We start from the raw sequence: 20,808 nt of genomic DNA on the forward strand, positions 1-20,808 counted from the left end.
ATGCAGATTGGCCATAAAATAAGTATTTCTCGTGATTCCCCAAATCAGTATCTGAAATGCAGGTATGGTTCAGTTCCAATCAGTAGGCTTTACTGATGCATCTTTTCCAGGTCCATTGTGTCAGCAGAATTCTCCAGGCCACTTAGGTACCATAGCCTGAGGTGTGAATGCAGCAGGCATAGGCAGTGCCTGCCCTGGTGTTAAACTGGCTGCTCATGCTCAGCATGTTCAACTAACATGCTCATGCTACACAAAACACAGAAGCAAGGGACAGAACTTTCTGAGCTACTGTGCAGAAACATCTAGAGATGCCAGCTTAGATCACAATTCAGTCAGGTTGCTCCATAGCTGTGTTAACTCTGAATCTCAAAATTCTGCCTCTTAGCAGAGCTGCTGAGTTTGTGCAGAGGTGTTGAGAATCAACTAGATGAATCCCTGAGCAACCTGATTTAATTAAGCCTGCTTTGAGCAGGATATTTGACTAGGTGACCTCCAGAGGTCCCTTCCAGGCTAAATTATTCTGTGAGTCAATTCTAATGCACCTATATTGCATCCAGTTCTAGTATTCATGTCACTTCTCTCCTATGCTCCATGAAATAGCTCTAGAACTGTTCTTAGTTAAAAAAAAAAAAAAGAAAAAAGCTGGTTGTATTGTGAACTAACAAGTTAAATGCCTAATCTAAGGGAACCAGTGCACTTCTGTGGGGGTCCATGGTGTTCCTGAGTCAGCTACAGCAAAGCTGCATCATGTACAAACTTCATCATGTACACATGCCTCACCTCCAAGTATGCAGTATGTGTGTTCTGAGTGATTCTCTGGTAGTCAGAAAATCAAGAAAACTTCAGTTTCCTGGTTTGGGTAAAAAACCATGAGTATTTGAATCTGGTGAGTGAAGAGAGCACCTCATTGCCAGAGTGGTGAAAGCAGCATGGCATTTCCAGATTTAAAACATACTAGATTCTCTTCATAATGCTTCATTGAATAAGATGATTATAGTGAAAGGACAATTAATGGCTGTTTTCCCAAGTACAGACCAGGGCTGTGAATGAAGTGTCAGCAAGGAGCAGTTCCCTGACAAGCAAACAAGCTGATGGTGTTTGGAAACTCCCTTGGAGACACAGGTCCTTTGTTTCATTTCTCACTGCACAACATGAAAAAGAGGAAGAATTTAGATGGAGCTGATGTAAACTGGGGAAAACACACTGTGATCTTCCTTCAGTTTGCATCCTGGGAATGTGAAGGACAGGGTCATAAAGACAATGAAGAGCATGCTCCTTTTCCTAATTTTGCTGGGAGTAGTATCTGGTAAGAACATGATTTCATTATGCTGCTAAAATTAGAACACTGTTGGCTGTTATACTTTCTCTGGGGAACTTTATAATACATATTTAGGGATCAGACACAGATGGGAAAAATCAAGTAACAATTATTTTCCGACTGAAATAAATTGGGCTCTGTGGTTACAGCAGTATAATGAAGAGAATGTGACTCTTTGCTAAAACTCTTTTTTGGATGAGGCACTTCATTTCTAATAGCCACAGCTCAGTGTGACAGCACTGGAGTGGGAAAGGAGTTCAGGTCTCCAAGAAACTATAACTAGTAGTTATACTCCAGTATCCTCCTTTCAGATATGGATAACATTTCTCTTTGATAAAGTAAAACAAGCAACCAAACAGGACCAAACTGAAAGTAAGTTGTGGACAATATTTGTAGTATAACATAACTAACTTTGATAAGTGCACATACATGGGAGATTTGCCAATATGAGTATTTGCACATTAGCAACTTATTAAATCTTCAAACTGTCTGAAGTCTGCATGGCACACAAAGCACTGGTGTTGCTGTAGGCTACCTGCTCAGGTAGGGTCATTTTGCTCTCAAGGAAATGTAAGAGTTCTGCCATCCCTCAGGAACTTGTCAGTATTCAGTGGTTTTCCTGATGTTCCCAAAACTGTGATTAGGACACTGCCTGCCACTTTCAACTTTCTTTGAAAAATGACATTTTTCTAACCTGCATGGTTGTGGATAGAGAAAATCTTGAAGGTGTTTCTCAAGCATACTCTAAAGACTGGCACATCACAGATAAATAAGTCTTAAATATACATTAACTACTCCAAAATAATCTCATTATTGCCTTGTCTAGGACTCATCATTTGTCAATGATTGTCATTGATAAGTCTGATAAATAATGCGTTAAATTGCTTCAGAAGTATTTTGTTCTGCAAAGTAAAGAGGTAAGCAAGGATTTGTGAATATGGAAGGAGAGTTTTTGTAAAATTGGTTGGAAAAAGAAGAAGCTGTTCAGATGCAGTACCTAAAATTTTGGTTAAAATGAAGAGCAAAAAGTTAGAACTTTTGATTTGGAAAGACAAATTCTGAATAAAGAGCCAATGCAATCTTTGGACATAACACAAAAATTTTTACATTTCTAAATACTGTGAATTATTTCGTTGCTTTTATAAATGGTTTCCATTAATGAACTGTGGCTTGATGAGTGAGCTGAATTCATCAAGTACTGTCCACAGGAGATTACATTTGAAGTTCACCTCCACTTATGGAAATGTATCTCTAGAAGCCCCTCTCAGCCCAGCCTCATTTGCATGGGGGATTTTTGTTGATGATGTTTTCCGGAATTTGTAATAACAGTAATAAAAACTTAGTCCTTCACTGTGTCTTGCTCTTGCTGACATTAATCAGTTACAGCTCAGCTGAACTCAGCCCTTCCAGGGTGTCAGATTGACCTGTTCAGATTAACTCTTTCAGGCAGTTCCCACCTCAGTGTCCCACATCCCACCCTGTACCTGTAGAGTATCTCCAATGTAATTTTTTCCATAAATGCCAGAGTAATCCCAGCTGGATCAGTGACCCATGAACCTGCTGTATCTGCTCTGTGGGAGCATGAGAATCTCCATGCAGCTCTAATGGTCTCAGACCAGTCCCTGTAGCAGCTTTTCACCTTGCAACTCTGCAGCAAAAAAATAAAAAGGCTTCAAGTAGCTTTTGCTACAGTAATTGCTGGTGTATGAAGAGCCTGTCCAGACCCTTGAGTGGGAACTATCTGTCTCCCTCTTGGCACAGTGTGTAGGAAGTTTGGCTGAACACAGCCAGCTTTCTTGGATAGTGTTTTGGATGAGCCAATGAAGCATCCATCCCCAAGTAACAGTCAAGCCTGCCACAGTCTGCTGTTGAAGCACATTGCTGGTTCAGGGATGTGAGATTACTGAAGTGTTGTTTCAGGGCATCAAAAGCAGTCCTGATTTAAGTTCTCTAGACACTGTTCATAAGATGAAGCACAACAGACCTCAGTCAAAAATACCAAAACCTAGAAGCTAAATGACAGAGAAAGCAAAAGGTTTTGTTTGGGTAGTCCAGAGGTCTGGACAAACAAGGAGCTTGTGCAAATCTGTTGGATGCCTCACCAGCATGTGCATCTTCCATGCAGTTTTGAACCATAGGGGGCTTTTGTGGGCCTGCATCTTCTCCAGAGACTCCAGGCTGCTCTTCCTTGCTCAAAGCAGGAGACATGACAGTACCACCCCTGAAATTGTTACTAACTCATACTACTCAAGTCAGGCTTGCACACAGCTGCTGCAGAAAGAATTAGAAGAGGGAAAACAGAGGAAATAGGTGCTGCAGATAGTGTAGTCTGCAAAAAACCATTACTTCTTTAGTATCTGAGTCTGTGTGATTCAAGGTACTTCTTGATGTAACTGAACAGAGGCACTAATTAGTACAGGGAGCAAAATGAAAAAAATAGAAACATTTTTGGCTTCTTTGCTTCTGTATAAAGACATATATGAAGGCAAATGATGCAGTAAAATTCAACAATGACCCCTCTAGATGACAACACTATAGGACTGAATTACAGAAAAGATGGATTCTTTTGCCACTAACACTGGATTTACTACCACATGCCCCCATTCATAGGTAAAAAAGAGAGCCAGGCATTTTGTGTTCCCTACTGGCTGCTCTTGACAAAAGCTGTGTACTTGTTAGCTCAAGTAATTTTGTATTCATTTTCATCTGCAGGAAGAAGATTCCAGTTGCTTAAGGGCTTACCTGCAACAAGCACTGTTGAAGAAAACTCAGCAGCTGGTGTTGGAGTCTATAACTTTAATGTGACTCTTTCTCCATTGGCTTCTGAAGGTGTTGCAATTCTTCCTACCATAGTAAATTCAAATCCACTCACAGAAGCTTTTGACATTGAATCAAAAGGAGGTCTTGAATTCAGGGTGAGTTTTAAGTTTAACTTGAGTAATTTTCAGTTGTAGGCTGATGTTTCCTGGATTACTGAGCACTGACAGTGCCCAATGTCTCATCTTTTAATCAGAAAAGAATTTTAAATGCAGACTGTGGTAGTATTCAACAATGCTGTAATAGATATGACAGATGAATAGCAATAGTAATTATGATTTTTAATTGCATCTAGTAAAAATCACTCATCACAATAATTCCATTAATTCTGTGATAGAAAAAATGTGATTTTTAGAAAATAAGAGGTGAAGAAGAACGTGGAGGACCTGCTTCTATTTTGAAGTTTTACCCAGTTTTTCAGCTTAATATGTATGAAGTCACTGTGAAATGAAAGTGCCTTGGTTAAACCACATGCAGCTTCTGTTTGGCCACTCTCACCAAGAATTAAAATTAATGTTTCACCCCCAAAATAAATGGAGCTGAATTAGATAAAAGTAATTTTTAATTCTGAACAAAGGACACATGAGGAAGTTATCTTGACGTAGAAGTTATCACCCTTCCACACATCTGTGACCTGTCTCTATCCTTTGCATCCTCTTGTCCTATGGCAAATGCAGAGCAATTTCCATTACTTCAGGCTGATTTTCATTGTTGAATAAATCAGCAAGTATTATCTCACATTTGTCACAGGCAATGAGTGTTCAGATGCATGATAACTTGTCATCCCACTGCAACTTGCTTGTATGTCTGAGCCTGAACAGTGACACTGAAGGGTGGCTTTAATAGATACAGATAAAAATGGTGGCGAGTCCTAAAAAGGTGGTTTGAATATCCTTTTCTGGGTGTTTCCAAGGAAGTTCAGGTTTTCACAGAACTGATACAACAGCTCTTTTTTAGTTCTCTTTGCTGGCGATTCTGGGAGAAAATTTGGGGAAGGAAAGGCTGTGGCCCTGGGTGGTATTGGCTCATGGATTTGATGAGCCTGCAGTGAGCTGCTGTGGCTCCCATGCTCCAGACTCCCAGCACAGCACAAAGTTCACTTGGGCCAGCTCTGATGGCTCTTTACTGCTCCCCAGCCAGGTCACTGAAATGGTTAAAAAACTCTCAAAAAAGCCATCTTTCACCTGTGAAACATAGGGTGAAAATACCTGGACTGGGTAAGCTGAAGAGATCATAGAATCATAGCATTAGAGAATATGCTGAGTTGGAAGGGTTCCTTCAGGATTATCTAATCCAGCTCCTGGTTCTATACAGGACACCCCAAGAATCACTCCATGTGCCTGAGAGCATTGTCCAATTGCTTCTTTAACTCTGCCAGCCTTGCTGCTGGGACCACTGCCCTGGGGAGCTGTTCCAGGGTCCAGCCACTTTCTGGGTGAAAAACATTTGCCCATATCTAACCTAAACATCCCTGAACTCTGCTTCATGCTCTTTCCTTGATTCCTGTGTAACAATCAGAAGGAAATGGATACATCCTTAAACTGGCTTTGCTGACAGATAATCCATAATGTAGGACTCCCTTCCTAAGCTTTATTTTGGTATTTTGAATTAAAGTGATCCCTTCTGCTGCAAAAAAATCCTCAGTCCTTTTATATACCTGCTTGGTCCCATCCATGCCATTTTTATGTTGTGATGCACAGGAATTTAGATTGACAAATTTAGACAAAAAATCCTTCTTGGTTTTTTTCATGGCAAGGATGATGGAGAAATTATTGTTTCAGAACAGTGGAAGGTGACACAAGGATGAAAATGGATGGCCAAAGGAGCTGGAGACTGCTTCTTCCAAAGTGCCAGTTTGTACCCATTTCATACCACAGCCACATTACCAGAATGGCCTGTGAACCTTTCTGGGTTTTGCTTGAGCTGTTGCTTTTTCCAACATTCCCTCAGTCACTCAGAAGACTAGAACAAAGAATATCAGTCATGAAAAAATCATAAAGCAATCTACATACAAATTCTGCAAATTAACAGAGGAGTGCTAATTACAACTTATAAAGCAAGGATAAATACATGGGTTTTCTTAGCTAATTTATTTGATGAGGATTGATACTTTTAATTATTTATGCCACGTTGTAGCAGAGCTGTACAACATTTCACAAAAGTGATGTGATCCAAAACCAGACACCTCAGCTCTACCTGCTGCCATGAAATCTTTGTTAAGATATAGAAAAAGGCAGTATTTCATAAATGAATGATGAGATTACTAAGTACCTGCTAGAATAGGCTCTTCAGTATTTATGAAGCACATTTAGCCCTGTTGCAGCAGCAGAAAGCAAGATCACATTTCTTGATATATTTTGAGACTTCTGAGAAAGTAACAATTTCTGAGATCTCAGTCCTGTCCCTTCCTCCTCACCTTACTCCTGTTTGAAGGTTCTCAGGAGCAGATGTGTGGAATGCATAAAACCCTGCTGCTGCCTGAATCTATCTGGGTGCTCTTAGTGGTGCTCTCTGAATATATTGGTGGTGGAGCAGGGAGCAGTAAAATTCTCATGTGGAATGAGTGAAAGACAGTTTAGGGGTGACTCTAGATCCCCTTTCATGAATCCTGCAGCTGCTTCAAGTGTGTGCAGTCCTGCCTTTATCACTAAGCTTTGCTCCTACCTGAAGGAAAAGTGAATTCTGGCTCACAGCCTACACCAGTGACATTCTGTTTCCAAAAAGATTCAAAAGCAACCTAGAAAGAGACCATTTAGATTCACATCTTCACTTCTAAGGCCTTCATAAAGGAGGGTGGAAGATGTATGTTTAGATACATTTAGTCTGGCTGTAGTTACAGCACCAATGAAAATATTTGGTGGTGAATTGGAGGGATAATCTCCAGAACACATAACTTCTGCTTAGAACTGGACAGTTTAAAGTGTTGAATTCATTGTATGTGTTTATGGTATTTAGATCTCCATCAGTAATTTTGAACATCAAGCTTTCCACTGTTATGACAAGCTTTTTAGAATGTTTCTTCTGTGTTAGCACCACTTTTATGGGAAACTTGTATCTGTACAGTAGGAGGAGAGGAGAGCATCCAGGACACAGTTATTTTCTCCTGCAGTATTATAGCAAAAAGATCCATGAGGTTCCAGACAGAAACTGTTTTATGTACCAGAAGGCACAAAACATTTGTGCTTCTCTTCATTCCCCTCCAGCTCTTTGTTATTTGTCTCTATTTTGACTTCTGTCTTCTAACTGTGCTGACATCACTTTTGTGTTTGTCCTCTGGCTCACAGCATCTCATCTAAACCCAAGGATTTATTTCATTGTTCTCCTTCTGCATGCTCTTCAGCCTCCTTTATTCTGCAGTATTGTAAATACACTGACATGCTACTTGTCACATACACTCATGAGCCCCAACAGTTTTCCTTCTCCAGTTTCACAGCACCCTGCTACTCTGTTCAAGTTTCACAGTTTTTTAGCCACACAAAAAACTTAACTGTCACTTTTTCCTTCCTTGTCCAAGAAAGGGAGGATCTGTTGGTTTCAGCAGTGAAGATTGAGGCATACAACTTTCAGCATCCTCCTGTTGCTCTGGACTCATCCTAAATCCAGAATGATTGCACTTTACTTTTTTCATAGAGTGTCAGTCTTGTGCTAGTACACATTCTGTGTTAAGAGGCAAAATGCAGAGCTGGAAGCCTTTGAAATAAAATCCCCAAAACAAAATAATTTTGCCTTATCAATCTTGCAAAACTCAAGGCCTAGGTTATTTTTTTCAATTAGTTCAGTGTTTTCACCAAATAATTCTGTTGCCTCTCTCAGACAATTTACCTTCTTCTGTGGTTTTCCTGCAGTCTTCTCCCAGATACAGGTTACACAAGGAAGGTTCTGGTAGCAGCTAGACTACATGGTCTCCTGACTCCACACTCTTTATTTCAAGTAAAAGCTCTTCCTCCTCGTGTTCCTAATTCACAGAAAAAGTGAAGCTGCCCTTGTGTCTTGCAAGACTTCCTCTGAATTCTCAGTCTCATCACACCTTGAACGGTCCTGGAATATGATGTGGAAAGGAAAACCCTTGAAACAGACACGTACCAGCAAGATATAGTCCCGAACTTGAAGACAAAGCTGTGAGGCAGGGCAGTTTCTTCTGGTCTATCTCCTCCTCAAACTGCTCCTCACACAAAGGATCTTTGAGTTACTCCATGAAGCCACATAACATTTTGGTCTCTTTAGCCTGGTTCTGTCACATTTTTACCACTGATGAGAAATGTGCCAACAAGTAAAATATTATCTTTAACACTCACTTTTTACTGATTAAAAGTGTCCCTTTTTTTGCATTCTCTCATTTGGAGTATAAGTTTCATCTCTTACATCATGTGCTAATAATAATCTTTTATTTTCAGGTTATTACCACAGGAAACCCTGTCCTAGATTATGAAACTATGCCAAAGAGCTTTGATTTACAGATTTTTGTTGAAGATTCAGCTGGAAGAACTGACCTTAACATATTGACTATTCATGTAACAGATAAAAATGAACATCCTGTATTTCGAGGAAATATGGCAATTCAAAGTAAGATGATGGTAGAATTTGAAAAGAACAATACTTGAAAAGATGATATCAGCTTAAAAAAAAATGATCTCATACAGTGCCTGTAGGTAAGGTAGTCTAGGCATTTTCCTTTAGGAAAACAAGGGAGGAATAGGACACTTTTTATTAGCTTTGTTTTTCACAAAGAGTTGGTATGCTTCATCTTTGGAAATGCCATTTAATTTTTCTTGAAGTTTTTTAAAAAAATCATTTAACCATTTTGAAGCAGCTGAAGAATTAAAAGAAAAATTATACCAATAAATGCATGTTCTTTTTTAATTAGAAAATTGGAGTTTTCTGGGATTATATACAAATTCATATTGTATGTGCAAGAATTTCTGTGGGAAAACCATAAAAATCTTCCTTTGCAGATGTTTTATATCTTCATATTGCATTTACACTTTCACATGAGAAATTAAGTTGGGAATCAGTCTTAAGAGTTTGACCTCAGAGCCAGTGATCTATGGTGGTACAAATGGAAAGAGCAGAGAATTCTGTCTCCTACATGGGGCAGTTGATGTTAACCATGTTGGCTTTTAGACCAGGGGCAAAGATGCAAGGGGGAGGAATGTGCAGTAGCCTTAGGAATGAGGCTGGAGAGTCTGGACTGCAGCTGTGGCCAGTGCAGGCTTTGCAAGTCGTGCTGTACCTGATGTGAGTGACACTGCCGTTGATAGAAAGGATGGGAAATAACTGTCTTACTCACTGAGATTTTATCTTGCTTATTTACTAATAAAGAAGACCTGCAAAAATTGTACCAGATGTGTCAGAATATAATGATTTGTTTATTATGTGTTCACATGCAGATAGAACAGTTCAGTTCATTCCATAAAGTACTGAGAGCCTGTTTGAAGACTTGCTGTCCTAACAGCACTGTATGGCCAAGCACACTTCATATATTCAGTTTTAAAAAATCTGAAAATACTAAACTGTGATCCCTTTGTGGCAGGTATTCAGAGCTGGCTGCTAATCCCCCAGGTCTGCACTGGCCACACCAGCTGCACTTTTGCCTGCTGCTCATGGATGCGTTCAGAGCAGCCTGCTCACATTCAGCTCTCCTCACTGATGCCTCCTGAGCACATTGACATCCCTGATTCCATACAATACTTAGTTTGTAAAGCAAATTAGCTTCCCCCAGGGAAGAGGCCGTGTCATCTTCTTGGTATAGCTGGTGTCTTGCATATCATGGGTGCCACTGGAATCTAATAATAATTAAATCTGACACTTTGAGGGATCAACACAGCATGAAACACACTACGTGGGAGCTTGTTACAAATAAAGGCATCAGCTTAACTCTCAGCTAGAGCTGCCATAAATTGGTGAGCACAGATGTCTGATCTGTCTAACTGTGTGGCTTTAGTTAACAGTACCAGCCACAATTAGACACTAATTGCGCGTTTGCTGTTTATGAAAAAGCATCTCCCTCTCATTAAACTTTGTATTCATGTTGTTGTCCTCTGGGACCAACTCATTACGCTGCTCTGGGATTCCCACTGCTCTGATGAGGAGCAGCAGTCAGTAGGGGTCACAGTGGAAATTAATAGTCCAGAAAAAGCAGATCCAGCAGACACAAAAGGGCATAAAGCAAATAATGTGATGTGAAGATCTGTTGTCCTGTTAATTTCTCTGCCCAAGGAGAGATGAGCCTGTTGCCAGTGGTCCAGTATGGGATAGCCCAGCTGTGAGAATCCCTGGCATGGAAAAGAACATACCAAGGTATGTTCTGATCTGCACTGAATGATCAGCCTTAGTAAAGCAAGCATTTAAGTCAGTGCAGACCATTTGCTAATTATCTGCCTCACAGATGTAAAGGAAAAGCAGAAATGAAGAGGAAAGGCTCTGAGCTCTCCTGGCAGGGCACAGGGTATGGACAGGAAGGGGATGGTGGTGAGGACCTAGCACAGGATTGCATTCTTCCCATCTGCATGGTAAAAACCCCCACAGATGTAGCCCAAATGCACAATTTACCCCATAATCTGTGAACAACTCAAGATAGGCCATAAGGGAAGATCAGTCTTTGCCTTGGAGGGACAATTCATATTGCAGTGGTGGTTGCCTGTTTACAGATATGTAATTGGTTTCTTTTTATCCTTTGAGTATCTGTGATCTTTGTGATGATTTTGGAATTACACTTGTGAAGTGAGAAGATGCAGCAGGCAGTAATACATCTGACAGCTTCAGTGCATCAGTCTCTTTGCTGCTGTGCCCTTTGCTTTCATTCAGATAACACTTAGTCTTACATCCCTGCAGCTGTGATGATCTATGTGCTGGAAGGGACACGTCCAGAACGCATTTACCAAGTTGATGCGGCTGATCCTGAAAATGCGAAACTCAAAGTAAGTTGTATTAAACAAGAAACTCCAGAGATTATATAATCTGCTGTGTCTGAAATGTGAATTACCATCATCTTTCAACAACTTCCTTCCTTATCAGAAACACAGGAAAAGTTTTAATCTGGGAAAAAAGAAGCATTCTCAATACTAAACTAAGAAAAAGCAGCCTTAGTGCTTAGACACGATCTATATTTTTAAGTTCTCAGCCTTCCAAAATTAAGGGATATTGAAAGCAAAATTTGATATAGTTAATCAGAGAGTCAGTAGAAATTGTGAATTTCAAATTTAAAAAAGGCTTACAAAATGTTTCTTGTAGATAAGAGTGACTAAAAGTAAATAAAATTTTTAACCTTCTGTATCACAATTTAAATTCTCTTAAATGAGACAGTAGGGAAATCACAAGGCAAATGAATATCAGGTTTTGGACAATCCCAGGACAAACTGTGACCTACCTTCAGTTATGAAAATGTGTTGGCTGATCTGAAAATAGTCTCGGTATTCAGAAAAACTTGTGGAAAATGATAAATTGGTAGCTGGGGGAAAGTAACTGCACTTAGCTAAGAATTATGTTGTATCTTTGCTTTATTTAGTTTGGCTTTATGAAATACAGTACATTCAAGAACTGAACCCAAAGGTGCTGCTTCAATGTTTAGTGTTATTCAAGAAAGCAATTAGCTTGAAGTTTGTCCTCAGCCTTTGCCCAGTCAAGCTGAGCTGGTGAGGAGGGAAGCAGAGCTGAGGGGGTTTAGCTCTGCTTTGTTTGTAAAAGCAATGGCAGTGAGTTCCATGTGCCTTCTAACCCCTGACACATCTGAGGCATAGGAAGCTGCAAATAAAGATTGCTGTTACACCCTTGGACAGATCTGCTCAGAGGCTTTTGCAGGTTATTTGCGTGGTGCATGACCCTCTGTAACTTTCCCTGCTCTACAAGGCAAGGAATGAATGGAGAGATGTTTAAAGATAAAAAAAACTCATTTCTTGTTCTCTTCATTTCAGTATTCACTGCTCCCTGCAACAGCTCCATTCTCAATCAGGGAAAGTGGAGCCATTTTTTCTACTAAAGAATTTGATTATGAGAAAGATCCACATAGGTGAGAATGTATTTTATTGCCATGGCCCATTAGCTTATAGTATTCAGAGAAATGTCTTCTGACATACACAGAATGATTCTTGTTCTGTTTTTCTTATTTAACAGTTACTTCTTAAATATAACAGTGACAGATCCAGATGGACTCAACTCAACTAGAACAGTGAATATAAATATAATTAACATCAATGATGAAAGGCCTTACTTTACCACGTAAGTAAAAATTTTCCATTGCTCTCAGAATGTAGTTGTTTTCTCAGGTTTACTGCTTTGGCACCAGTGGGAGGGTTTAACATAAGGGCAATTAACTATGACAACAAAATACGACTGAAAAAAGTATTTTAATTTTACAATGATTGCTATTCTTATACTGGAAAGATTTATCCTAATGTCACTCATTTATTCTTATTTGTATTCTTAACAGTTTAAAGTTTTCCAGGCTCTGCCTTCTCACTAAGAACTGCCAAACAAACTTGTTTTACTTGTTAGCATTTACAGAGGTTAAAGCTATGCAAAGATCTGTGGACAAGTTCAGACAAGGAGATTAATTTCACCCAGTGTGCATACAATCATATAGGGCTTACTCCTTATGCAGGTGTGCATTTCACCATAATTGTGTTTATTCATGCAGAAATGTCTAGACATAAAAAGGTCTCCCTTTTGATCAGTCTTTTCTTCCCAGACACATTTGTAAACAATCCTGGTGATCTTTGAAACGTTGTCTCTTGCTGTGTCATAAGCAGGAAATTGTGTCACAACACACAAGTCAGAAATAGCTTTTGAAGGCTAATGGAGTCAGGATATATTAAGAATTTAGAAAAATGGGAGCAAATATGTGCTACAAGCAGACTGTTTTGCTGTGGAAAGCACAATGGATGGCTGTTTCTGAAGCAGGAGCTTGACAATTATTACAGTTGATCTGACTCTGTTGTTGATTTATCTATTTCACTTGCTTGAGACACTGATGGGATTTAAGGCACTGTTATTGTGTCTCCTGGTTGTGAGACTCTACAAGGTCCTTGGTGAGAATATTTATGATGGCTCCTCTCCTGCCATCTTTGCAAAGTGGAGACAGGATAACACCTGGGGCCATGCCAGGAGGTTCCAGCCACTTTTTTGGAACAATCTTCTGGGTGTTGTCTCGACCCAGAGCAATGCATGGCTCCTGGGCTGAGGCCAATGATCTGGACCTTCATGGATAAAGGAGGGAAGAATCTGAAGAAACAAAAGAATTAAATGTTAGAAATAGGCATGAATTGTTGTTGCTGCTGCTGTTGATTTTTTTTTTTTTTTGCCACCTACTTAATACTTGAACCTCAAGTCTGCAATAAACAAGAACTTTAATAGCTCATTCCATGCTACTGTACTTTTGCAAGCAGGAGTGATGCCTTGGGAGGCTGCCTAGAACAGAGGCTAGCCAGAGTTAAAGGAATAAAGTAGGTATTCATTAAAAGGCCTTCAGAGGATACACCTTGGGCAGTACAAGAGCCCAGCCAAGGCTACACCCAAGATGGACAACCGTTCACGAGTTTTCACACTTTTATAAGTTTCATTCCATTTACATATTGGGGTTAATTGGCCAGTTACAGCTTCAAGTTATGGACTCCTATCCTCCCAGACTGCTCTCCTCAATTTGCAGTTTTTTATCCTTTTGGGGCATGAAGCTGCAATGGTGTCCTTGGTTCTCAAGCTGGAGAAGGATTGTTTTGCCTAACTGAGCTGTGAAGAAAACTTGCTAACACTTTATATGATGTTCAGAGTTATATACTAACTCTGTATAGTTAGTATATTCTCTGTTATATACTAATTCTGCAGTACAGAATCTGGAAAACATGAGAGCTAAAACTTAAGGCATCATAAGGAATCTTCTACCTGGTGCCAGTGTCTGAACATTGTGTTCTAGACTGATTATTACCTCCTAATGTTGCCATTTCTGTGTATTTATCCTTGTGTCTGGAATGCTAAAAGAGCTATTTTAAATATTTATCTACTTGTTTGAATTAGTGAAAACTGCAGTGACTTGAGAATCTGTAACACCTAAGTTGTAAGACTCACATAACACCTAAGTTGTAAGACTCACCACAAAAAGAGTCTGGTATTGGTTTGAATCTTCTCCCTTTTAGATTGACACTACAGATCAAAAAGAGCAGCTCAGTTTGTAAAGAAATTTAGATTAAATTGCACTTCATGATCTATCCTTAATATGCACATGTATGGCCTGTCCCTGCTACAATGAGAGCTGCATGCTGGGGCTGAGCACTGCCTGACACTCTAGTAATTAGTGCTGGGGTAAGAGCTGGGGAAACTTGAAGAATTAGCAAACCTGCTTTATTTTACCCCAATCACAGTTGTCAAGAACTGAGTTTCAAAGAGTCTTTTTAATTGTTACCATAGTATATGCAAGCACATCTGGTTTTGGTGTTCACAACACTACGTTGGCATTCAGCCTTTTGAAATTGTTGCCGTTAAAATCAATGGAAAACTTGTGGAGTCAGGAAAACAAAGGAAAAGACAAGAAAACAAGCATATGCTTCCTTTGCAATTACACTGCAGTGACTAAAAGGTCTGCTTGAACCATCCTGTAAAAAGCCATTGGCAGGTGGCAGACAGATGGACAACAGGACACATCCCAGACATAGCTGTGTAGGAAGTGGTCCCAGCTCCTCCCCAGCTGTACTGGTGCTTTGTGCTGTGGGGCTGTGCTCAGTAATGCCCCACTTCTTCCCAAAATGTCTAGTGGGGATGGGAGAACAACCAGGTTGCAGAAGGGTTGGTGAGGGTGGAGCTGTGGTGAGTTTGCTGTTCACAGAGGTTGGAGTTGGGGTCCCAGTGGGGCTGGGGAGTATCCTACTTTGGGCCCAAACCACTTAGAGCTGTGGGAGTGAGTGGGATCTGTTTCTTTCTGTGTGACCCTGGAAGCAGCAGGACAACAAGGAAGGAAGGGATTCAATGCCAAGACTAGAAACTTCATAAATAACTGGCACAGCAGGCTTCATAACCTCTGGTTTTCTTCTGGCTGTGAGTTAGGTTTTTGTACTGGGAAAACCCTATGTGATTTCTCTCCTGTATGCTTGCCTCCTTTCATATGAACTGACAGAACAGTTGAAGATAGTGTGTATCCATAACCATTTTTGAAATTGCAAGTGGAAATCTTGAGGCGTGGGATCTTCTGTTCTGTCTCTGCAATTCTCTGCTCCAATTGCTGAGTGCCTCATGATGTGTGTCTGCAGAGAACAGCAAAGGATTCATGTCTTCCTGTGCTGGGAACTACAGCAGACTAGACTAGCTAATTGACTAGAGCAGTCCATTAGCTAAGGGTAGCATAGCATGTTTTAATAGTGTAAAAAGTATTTAGTCTTAAAACACACTTCTAATGTTTTTTGAACTCTTGAGGACCTTCAACTCCCTTTGAGTTCTAGAATTAGGAGATGCGTGTGAGTTTGTGTGTGTTTCAGTAATATGAATCAGTCTTCTGAAATTCCTTGCACCATTTTTGTCCTGGCCCATGCCTATTTTCACATGTGGTACAAGTACTGAAATTGTCCACCTGAGTACCCATGTGAACATCAAACTGCAACCACTGTAAGCAATCCTGCACAATTGCCTGCCAGGCTGGATTTGACCTATAAAACTCAATTCATGGAAAATTTGGGAGCACTGGCATACCAACCAGCAGCAGTAGAGAACCATTTTCCCAATGTGAAATGCATCAGATAGACAGATGCTCCTGGGAGTTTGAGGCATGTTCATCTGTTAGGCACCCAGAAGAGTGCTCCTTCCTGCCTTCACCTACTGCAGCAACAATTCAGTTTTTCTGTAATACTGTTGCCCCCCAGAAGGCTCCAGCACTCATTCCAAAAGATGATTAACTACATTACTTCTTGTAATTTTTGCTTTTCTCTTGCAAAATAAGGGAATTAAAGGAAATGGCTTTATGAGCTGGTGGTTCTTTAGGGAGATGGAAGGCATGACTTAATGGCCTCCTACCCCGTCAGCTTCCACAGTCCTGTGAAAGTCAAATTGCTTTTACTGTGGAAAAGTTGCAGAGGAAGAATACTTACTTGTGTGTCTGTGTCATGCTTCATGACCATGTGCCAGTTCAGCTACTGCTACAAGTCCATCTGGCAGAACCCATGACTGGGATATTTATCCAGACATGCAAATAGCCATCTCTGAGCCCAGCAGTGCCATGGCTCTGCTGCTACAGATGGCTTCTCAGCTAAGTCTGTAATCAGCTGCCCTCACAAACAAGATGCATGCTTTGCTGAATTTTATCTTGTAGAAAACAAAGAATATACAGGATTCCAGAGGAGCAAAGCCCGGGCACCAGTGTTGCCAATATAACAGCTAAAGATCCTGATGATGGAGATTCTCCCAGCAGACTTTTCTACAGCATCCGGTCATCTGGCAGATATTTTTCCATAAATCCAGGTCAGACAAACAAAAATGTGACTTCTGACATCTGAAAAATAAAATTAAAAAAGACTGTCTATTAGAGAAATTATTTTTGCCTTAGTTTTAAATAGACTTATTTTATTTAGTGACTCCCTATAGCACTAAGGAATGCCCAGTCCCCGATAAGGGTGCAATTCTTTGGTCAGCTGACCAAGACTTGATAAGCTATCTTGAAGAAAGTAGACCAAAGGTGACTTCTTGACAAATACTGACTTGTGGCAGGAGGTGGTTCCATGGGTGGAAGTAAGATTGCTGACTTATTTTTAATCTTTGAGGACTGCAGTGACCCTTCTGGGGCTCCTGAGATGTCTGCAGGTAGTTAGACTGTGATGTCCTCCCTCCTGCCTGAAATCCTCTCTAACACTGAAGTGCACAGCAAATCTACACCTCAAGTTCATCATTCCATTCACGACCCTCCTCAGACAAGACCATGCAAAGGAGTCCTCTTTCTCTTGGTGATCCCATCTCCTTCATGCTCTCTGGGGTCTATAGATCCCTTCCTCAGGGGTTTTTCCTCCAGGGCTGGCATTCAGTGACAGCTTTGCTCCTTGTCTGCTATTGCTTTGGATTTGTTTATCACAGTTGCAAGAAGTGCCACACAACACAGTGCTGTGAGGGATCAGGATGATCCATAAATGCTCTGGATTCCCTAGGCCCATTGGCCTTGTATTGCCACCTTCCTCCTCATTACACTCCAAAATGCAGAGGATATGTGCACTGTTCTTTTAACTCCTTTGTGCTTTGGGAACAGTACTGTGCCATAAAAATCTTTTATTTTTGACAGAGGTTAACAGAAGTGAAAAAAAAGTATTAAGTGAGTGGCTGACCAGAGCACTTGGCACAGTCTGTCACAGCTCTGTTGATCTGTGAGTAGATTTGGACCTGCTGACGGATGCTTGAATGATGACAGTGGAAAGAGAAGCTGTTTTACTAGCTAGGGAGCCAGGATAGCACAGGCATTAGCAGCTTGTTGTCCTTGATGCTCTGTGAATGCACTCAACTCTGGCTTGCACTAGAAGCTTGAGAGCAAGGGAGACCTAAGTGCTTTACAAACCCCCTGCTGAGGCCTCCTAAGGTATATTTTTCGGCAACAGTATCTAGCCATTAATCTTACCCAGAATGTTCAGAACCATTTTGTATCACTTACAAAAGTAACTAAACCCTCCATGATTTGCCCAGAACAGAAGAATTTTTATTCTGATACCTTTCTGTTGAACTGCCCTGCCCTCTTGCACATACACCATGGCTGTTTGTTGCTTCCCCCCGTGGTGAATGTCTGCCTTCTGCCTGCTCCCTGACAGCAACTGGAGAGTTGCAGGTGACCGGGAGAATCGACCGGGATGCGCTTCCACTGCGGCTCCATCCCAACATCTCACTGATGGTCCGGGTGGAGGACAGCCCCAGCAGTGGCCATGCCAGAGAAATGGAGATCACCATTGTTATTGAGGATGTCAATGACAACCCCCCAGAATGCAATCCTTCTGCCTTCAGGTATGCAGAGTCTCTTCCTCGCCTTGGTGCTGCCTTGCTGCCCCGGGCCTGTGTGCAGACCAGGGCACATCCCCAGACCTACAGCTGGAGGATCAAGTGGACATTTATCATTAGCCTGCCCATTGTACTGGGCTGTTGTCCATCACAACACATGGGTCGGTGTCTGGGTTGCTTCCTCCATGGTTGCATATTTAGATAATTTAAAAAGTAAATCAATGTTTTGGCCTGTGATATATGAAGAGTTCAAAAGCAGAAATATGAGTTGCTTTGACGGGAAATGTGTTTGTTTTAAACAGGAAAGAAGAAAATGAAAATACGGCTCCTGAGACATTTCTTGTTGATCTTAGAAATTACTGTAAAGATATTGATGCTGATCCATCAAACAACCAATTTATTTTCACTGGATTATCTGGTTTTGGAAGCAATAACTTTGCTCTGGAGTCCACTGTGTCTGGAAGACTTGTGGTCAGTCATTTGTGGCTTTATGTTAGATTACCCCATTAAAGAAGTCAACTTATGAAATATTAAAAGAGATTTTTTAAATTTATTGCACAAGAAAAAGAAATTACTGTAATCCATTTCACAGTAGGTGTGATGTGGAGAATGACTGTTTTGACTGGTTGTGAACTATATACCCCTAGATAGGATGCTTTCTAAGGATTCTACAGAATTTAGTGAACAGAGAGTGTTTTCTTCAGTTTTAAATAAATGTGCTAGATATGATTAAAAAAAATTCTTTTTTAGGGAGTGTGAAGCACCAACTTTGATATGGATAAACAGAGAAATTTGATGCCATTTCATACCCATTTACTCATGACAGACTGTGGAAGATCCTTGCTATTCAGCACGAAGAATTTAAATACTTGAGAAATATCACACTCAGTAACTGGTCAGAATTGTAAAATCACTTTGAGTGGCAAATTTTCACAAAAGTGTGGTGGGATTTGCACTTCTGTGATTTTACATGTCAAAATATGGATTCCTTCTGCTTATAGCTGGCAAACTGGCATTGGCCCAGAACCCCACCAGTTCCTGGACATGTGCAATGGTGGTTGTTCTTTTACTTAAAAAAAAAACCCTTTAGAAAAAGGGAAACAACAGAAAATAGGCATGCTGTCTAAAAGACAAGAGTGCTACAGGAGCAGTAAAATGAGTTTGTATGGTTTACTTTAATTTTAGAATTGAGGTTTCCAGTCAATAAGAACTGCCCCTAGCTGCTTCATCTGCCAACATAAAAAGCATTTTCCTTCCAGCGCAGGATAAGATTGTTGTCAAGTCTTTGATTCCTATGCATGTACAATGTAACAGACTACACCAAGCAACCTGTTCCTCCAGGAACCTCCCTGAAGAGACAGCCAGCAGGGGATGCCTGTGGGTTACTCCCACCGCCACAAAATTCATGAGGCTTCCACAGCAAGATAGAGAGCTCAGAAGATTAGGATTTAAACCTCTGTGAGCTACCATTTAGTAACAACTTGGTTCCTGGGCAAACACTCGTGGCTGGACCTGATACATTTTTTAATGCCTGCAGGCATGAGCTCAGGTAATAGCTCAAGCTATTGCTGTTAGCAGTTGCAGATCCTTGTTGAGCCAAGAAAGGGCAGCATAAATAGCCAGCTCATTACACAAGCTATGAATTAACTAGGTATAAGGTCAAGACCTTATTATCCAAATGATTAAACTTCCTGCTCTAAAGGGGAAGAAATTTTGTTGGCAGAAGTGTGAGCATGTAGAAAAAGCCTGGAATTCAATCCTGGAATTGACTATTAGTCTGTGTTATTCCTATAGAACAGTACTATATACCCAAGGAGCAAATCATACAGAATGCTGAAAAGGGTAATTGTCATCATGTGTACTGTGACTTAATGTATGGAGGTACAAATATGATTATGTTCCTTTCTATTTAGATGACTGGAACTATTGATCTAGAAAACCCAGCTAATCCAAGAGTTGAAGTTTATACTTTGACTGTCAGGGTGCAAGATATTGCCCATCCTAACTACTCAAGCAAGTATCCCTTTTACATTTCTTTTGATATTTTTCTGTGCTGTAACAGCATGGAGAGAGGAATACCATATGTATTTTGAATATATGCATGAGAAAATTTCACAGCCATACTTAACTAAGATTTAATCTGATTTAATCTTCTGTTATATTTCCAGATATCATCTACATTTACATCAGGATAAAGCCAGTGAATGAATTTTTTCCAGTCTTCTGTAATTTATCTTATGTATTTAGTGTTTCAGAAATTACTAAAGGTACAGTAAGTAGCACCTAAATTATAGAAATAATGTTGACATACTGCTAAGTGCCTTTTTGCTCCAAATGAATTTTCATATATGTAGATGAGGCAAATGGCTCAAAGTTCCAGTTCAAATAGGGTCTCCACCATACAACCACCTACTACCCTTAAATAGACTAAACTGGCAAAAACTCTAATTGTACAGATGGAAGCTGAGACACAGACAAATTCAGCAATTGCACAAGAAATCTGTGGCAGTGCCAGGAACTGAACTCAGATGTCTTGTTTTAGACTGTCTTTCTGCTCATGCTAAATTAGCCTTTTGGAGGGACTGTGGTGGTGCACAGAAACCTTTACAGACTGACACAGATGAGTGAGGACTCCCTTGGCCCAGCCATGGAGCACTTCTGCTGAGCTTCTCTACACACTCCTGTGTTTTGATATTTGCTGCTAGCAGCCCGTGTACAGGGGAGCCATAGCA

General features: G+C 40.5%; 1 protein-coding gene across 1 annotated transcript in view; it reads left to right on the forward strand.

The window, feature by feature from the left end:
• Positions 1-20,808, forward strand: part of CDHR3 (cadherin related family member 3) — a 34,602-nt gene continuing 13,794 nt past the window's right edge. Inside the window, exons 1-12 of the mRNA XM_050985708.1 lie at positions 1-62; positions 1,221-1,306; positions 4,031-4,233; positions 8,530-8,698; positions 10,967-11,052; positions 12,046-12,140; positions 12,245-12,349; positions 16,419-16,567; positions 17,893-18,082; positions 18,379-18,547; positions 19,990-20,089; positions 20,245-20,343. Coding sequence (XP_050841665.1) covers positions 1-62; positions 1,221-1,306; positions 4,031-4,233; positions 8,530-8,698; positions 10,967-11,052; positions 12,046-12,140; positions 12,245-12,349; positions 16,419-16,567; positions 17,893-18,082; positions 18,379-18,547; positions 19,990-20,089; positions 20,245-20,343 — 1,513 coding nt within the window. The remainder of the gene's footprint in view (positions 63-1,220; positions 1,307-4,030; positions 4,234-8,529; positions 8,699-10,966; positions 11,053-12,045; positions 12,141-12,244; positions 12,350-16,418; positions 16,568-17,892; positions 18,083-18,378; positions 18,548-19,989; positions 20,090-20,244; positions 20,344-20,808) is intronic.

The sequence above is a fragment of the Serinus canaria genome, chromosome 1A, assembly GCF_022539315.1.
Source record: "Serinus canaria isolate serCan28SL12 chromosome 1A, serCan2020, whole genome shotgun sequence".
Taxonomy (NCBI): Eukaryota; Metazoa; Chordata; class Aves; order Passeriformes; family Fringillidae; genus Serinus; species Serinus canaria.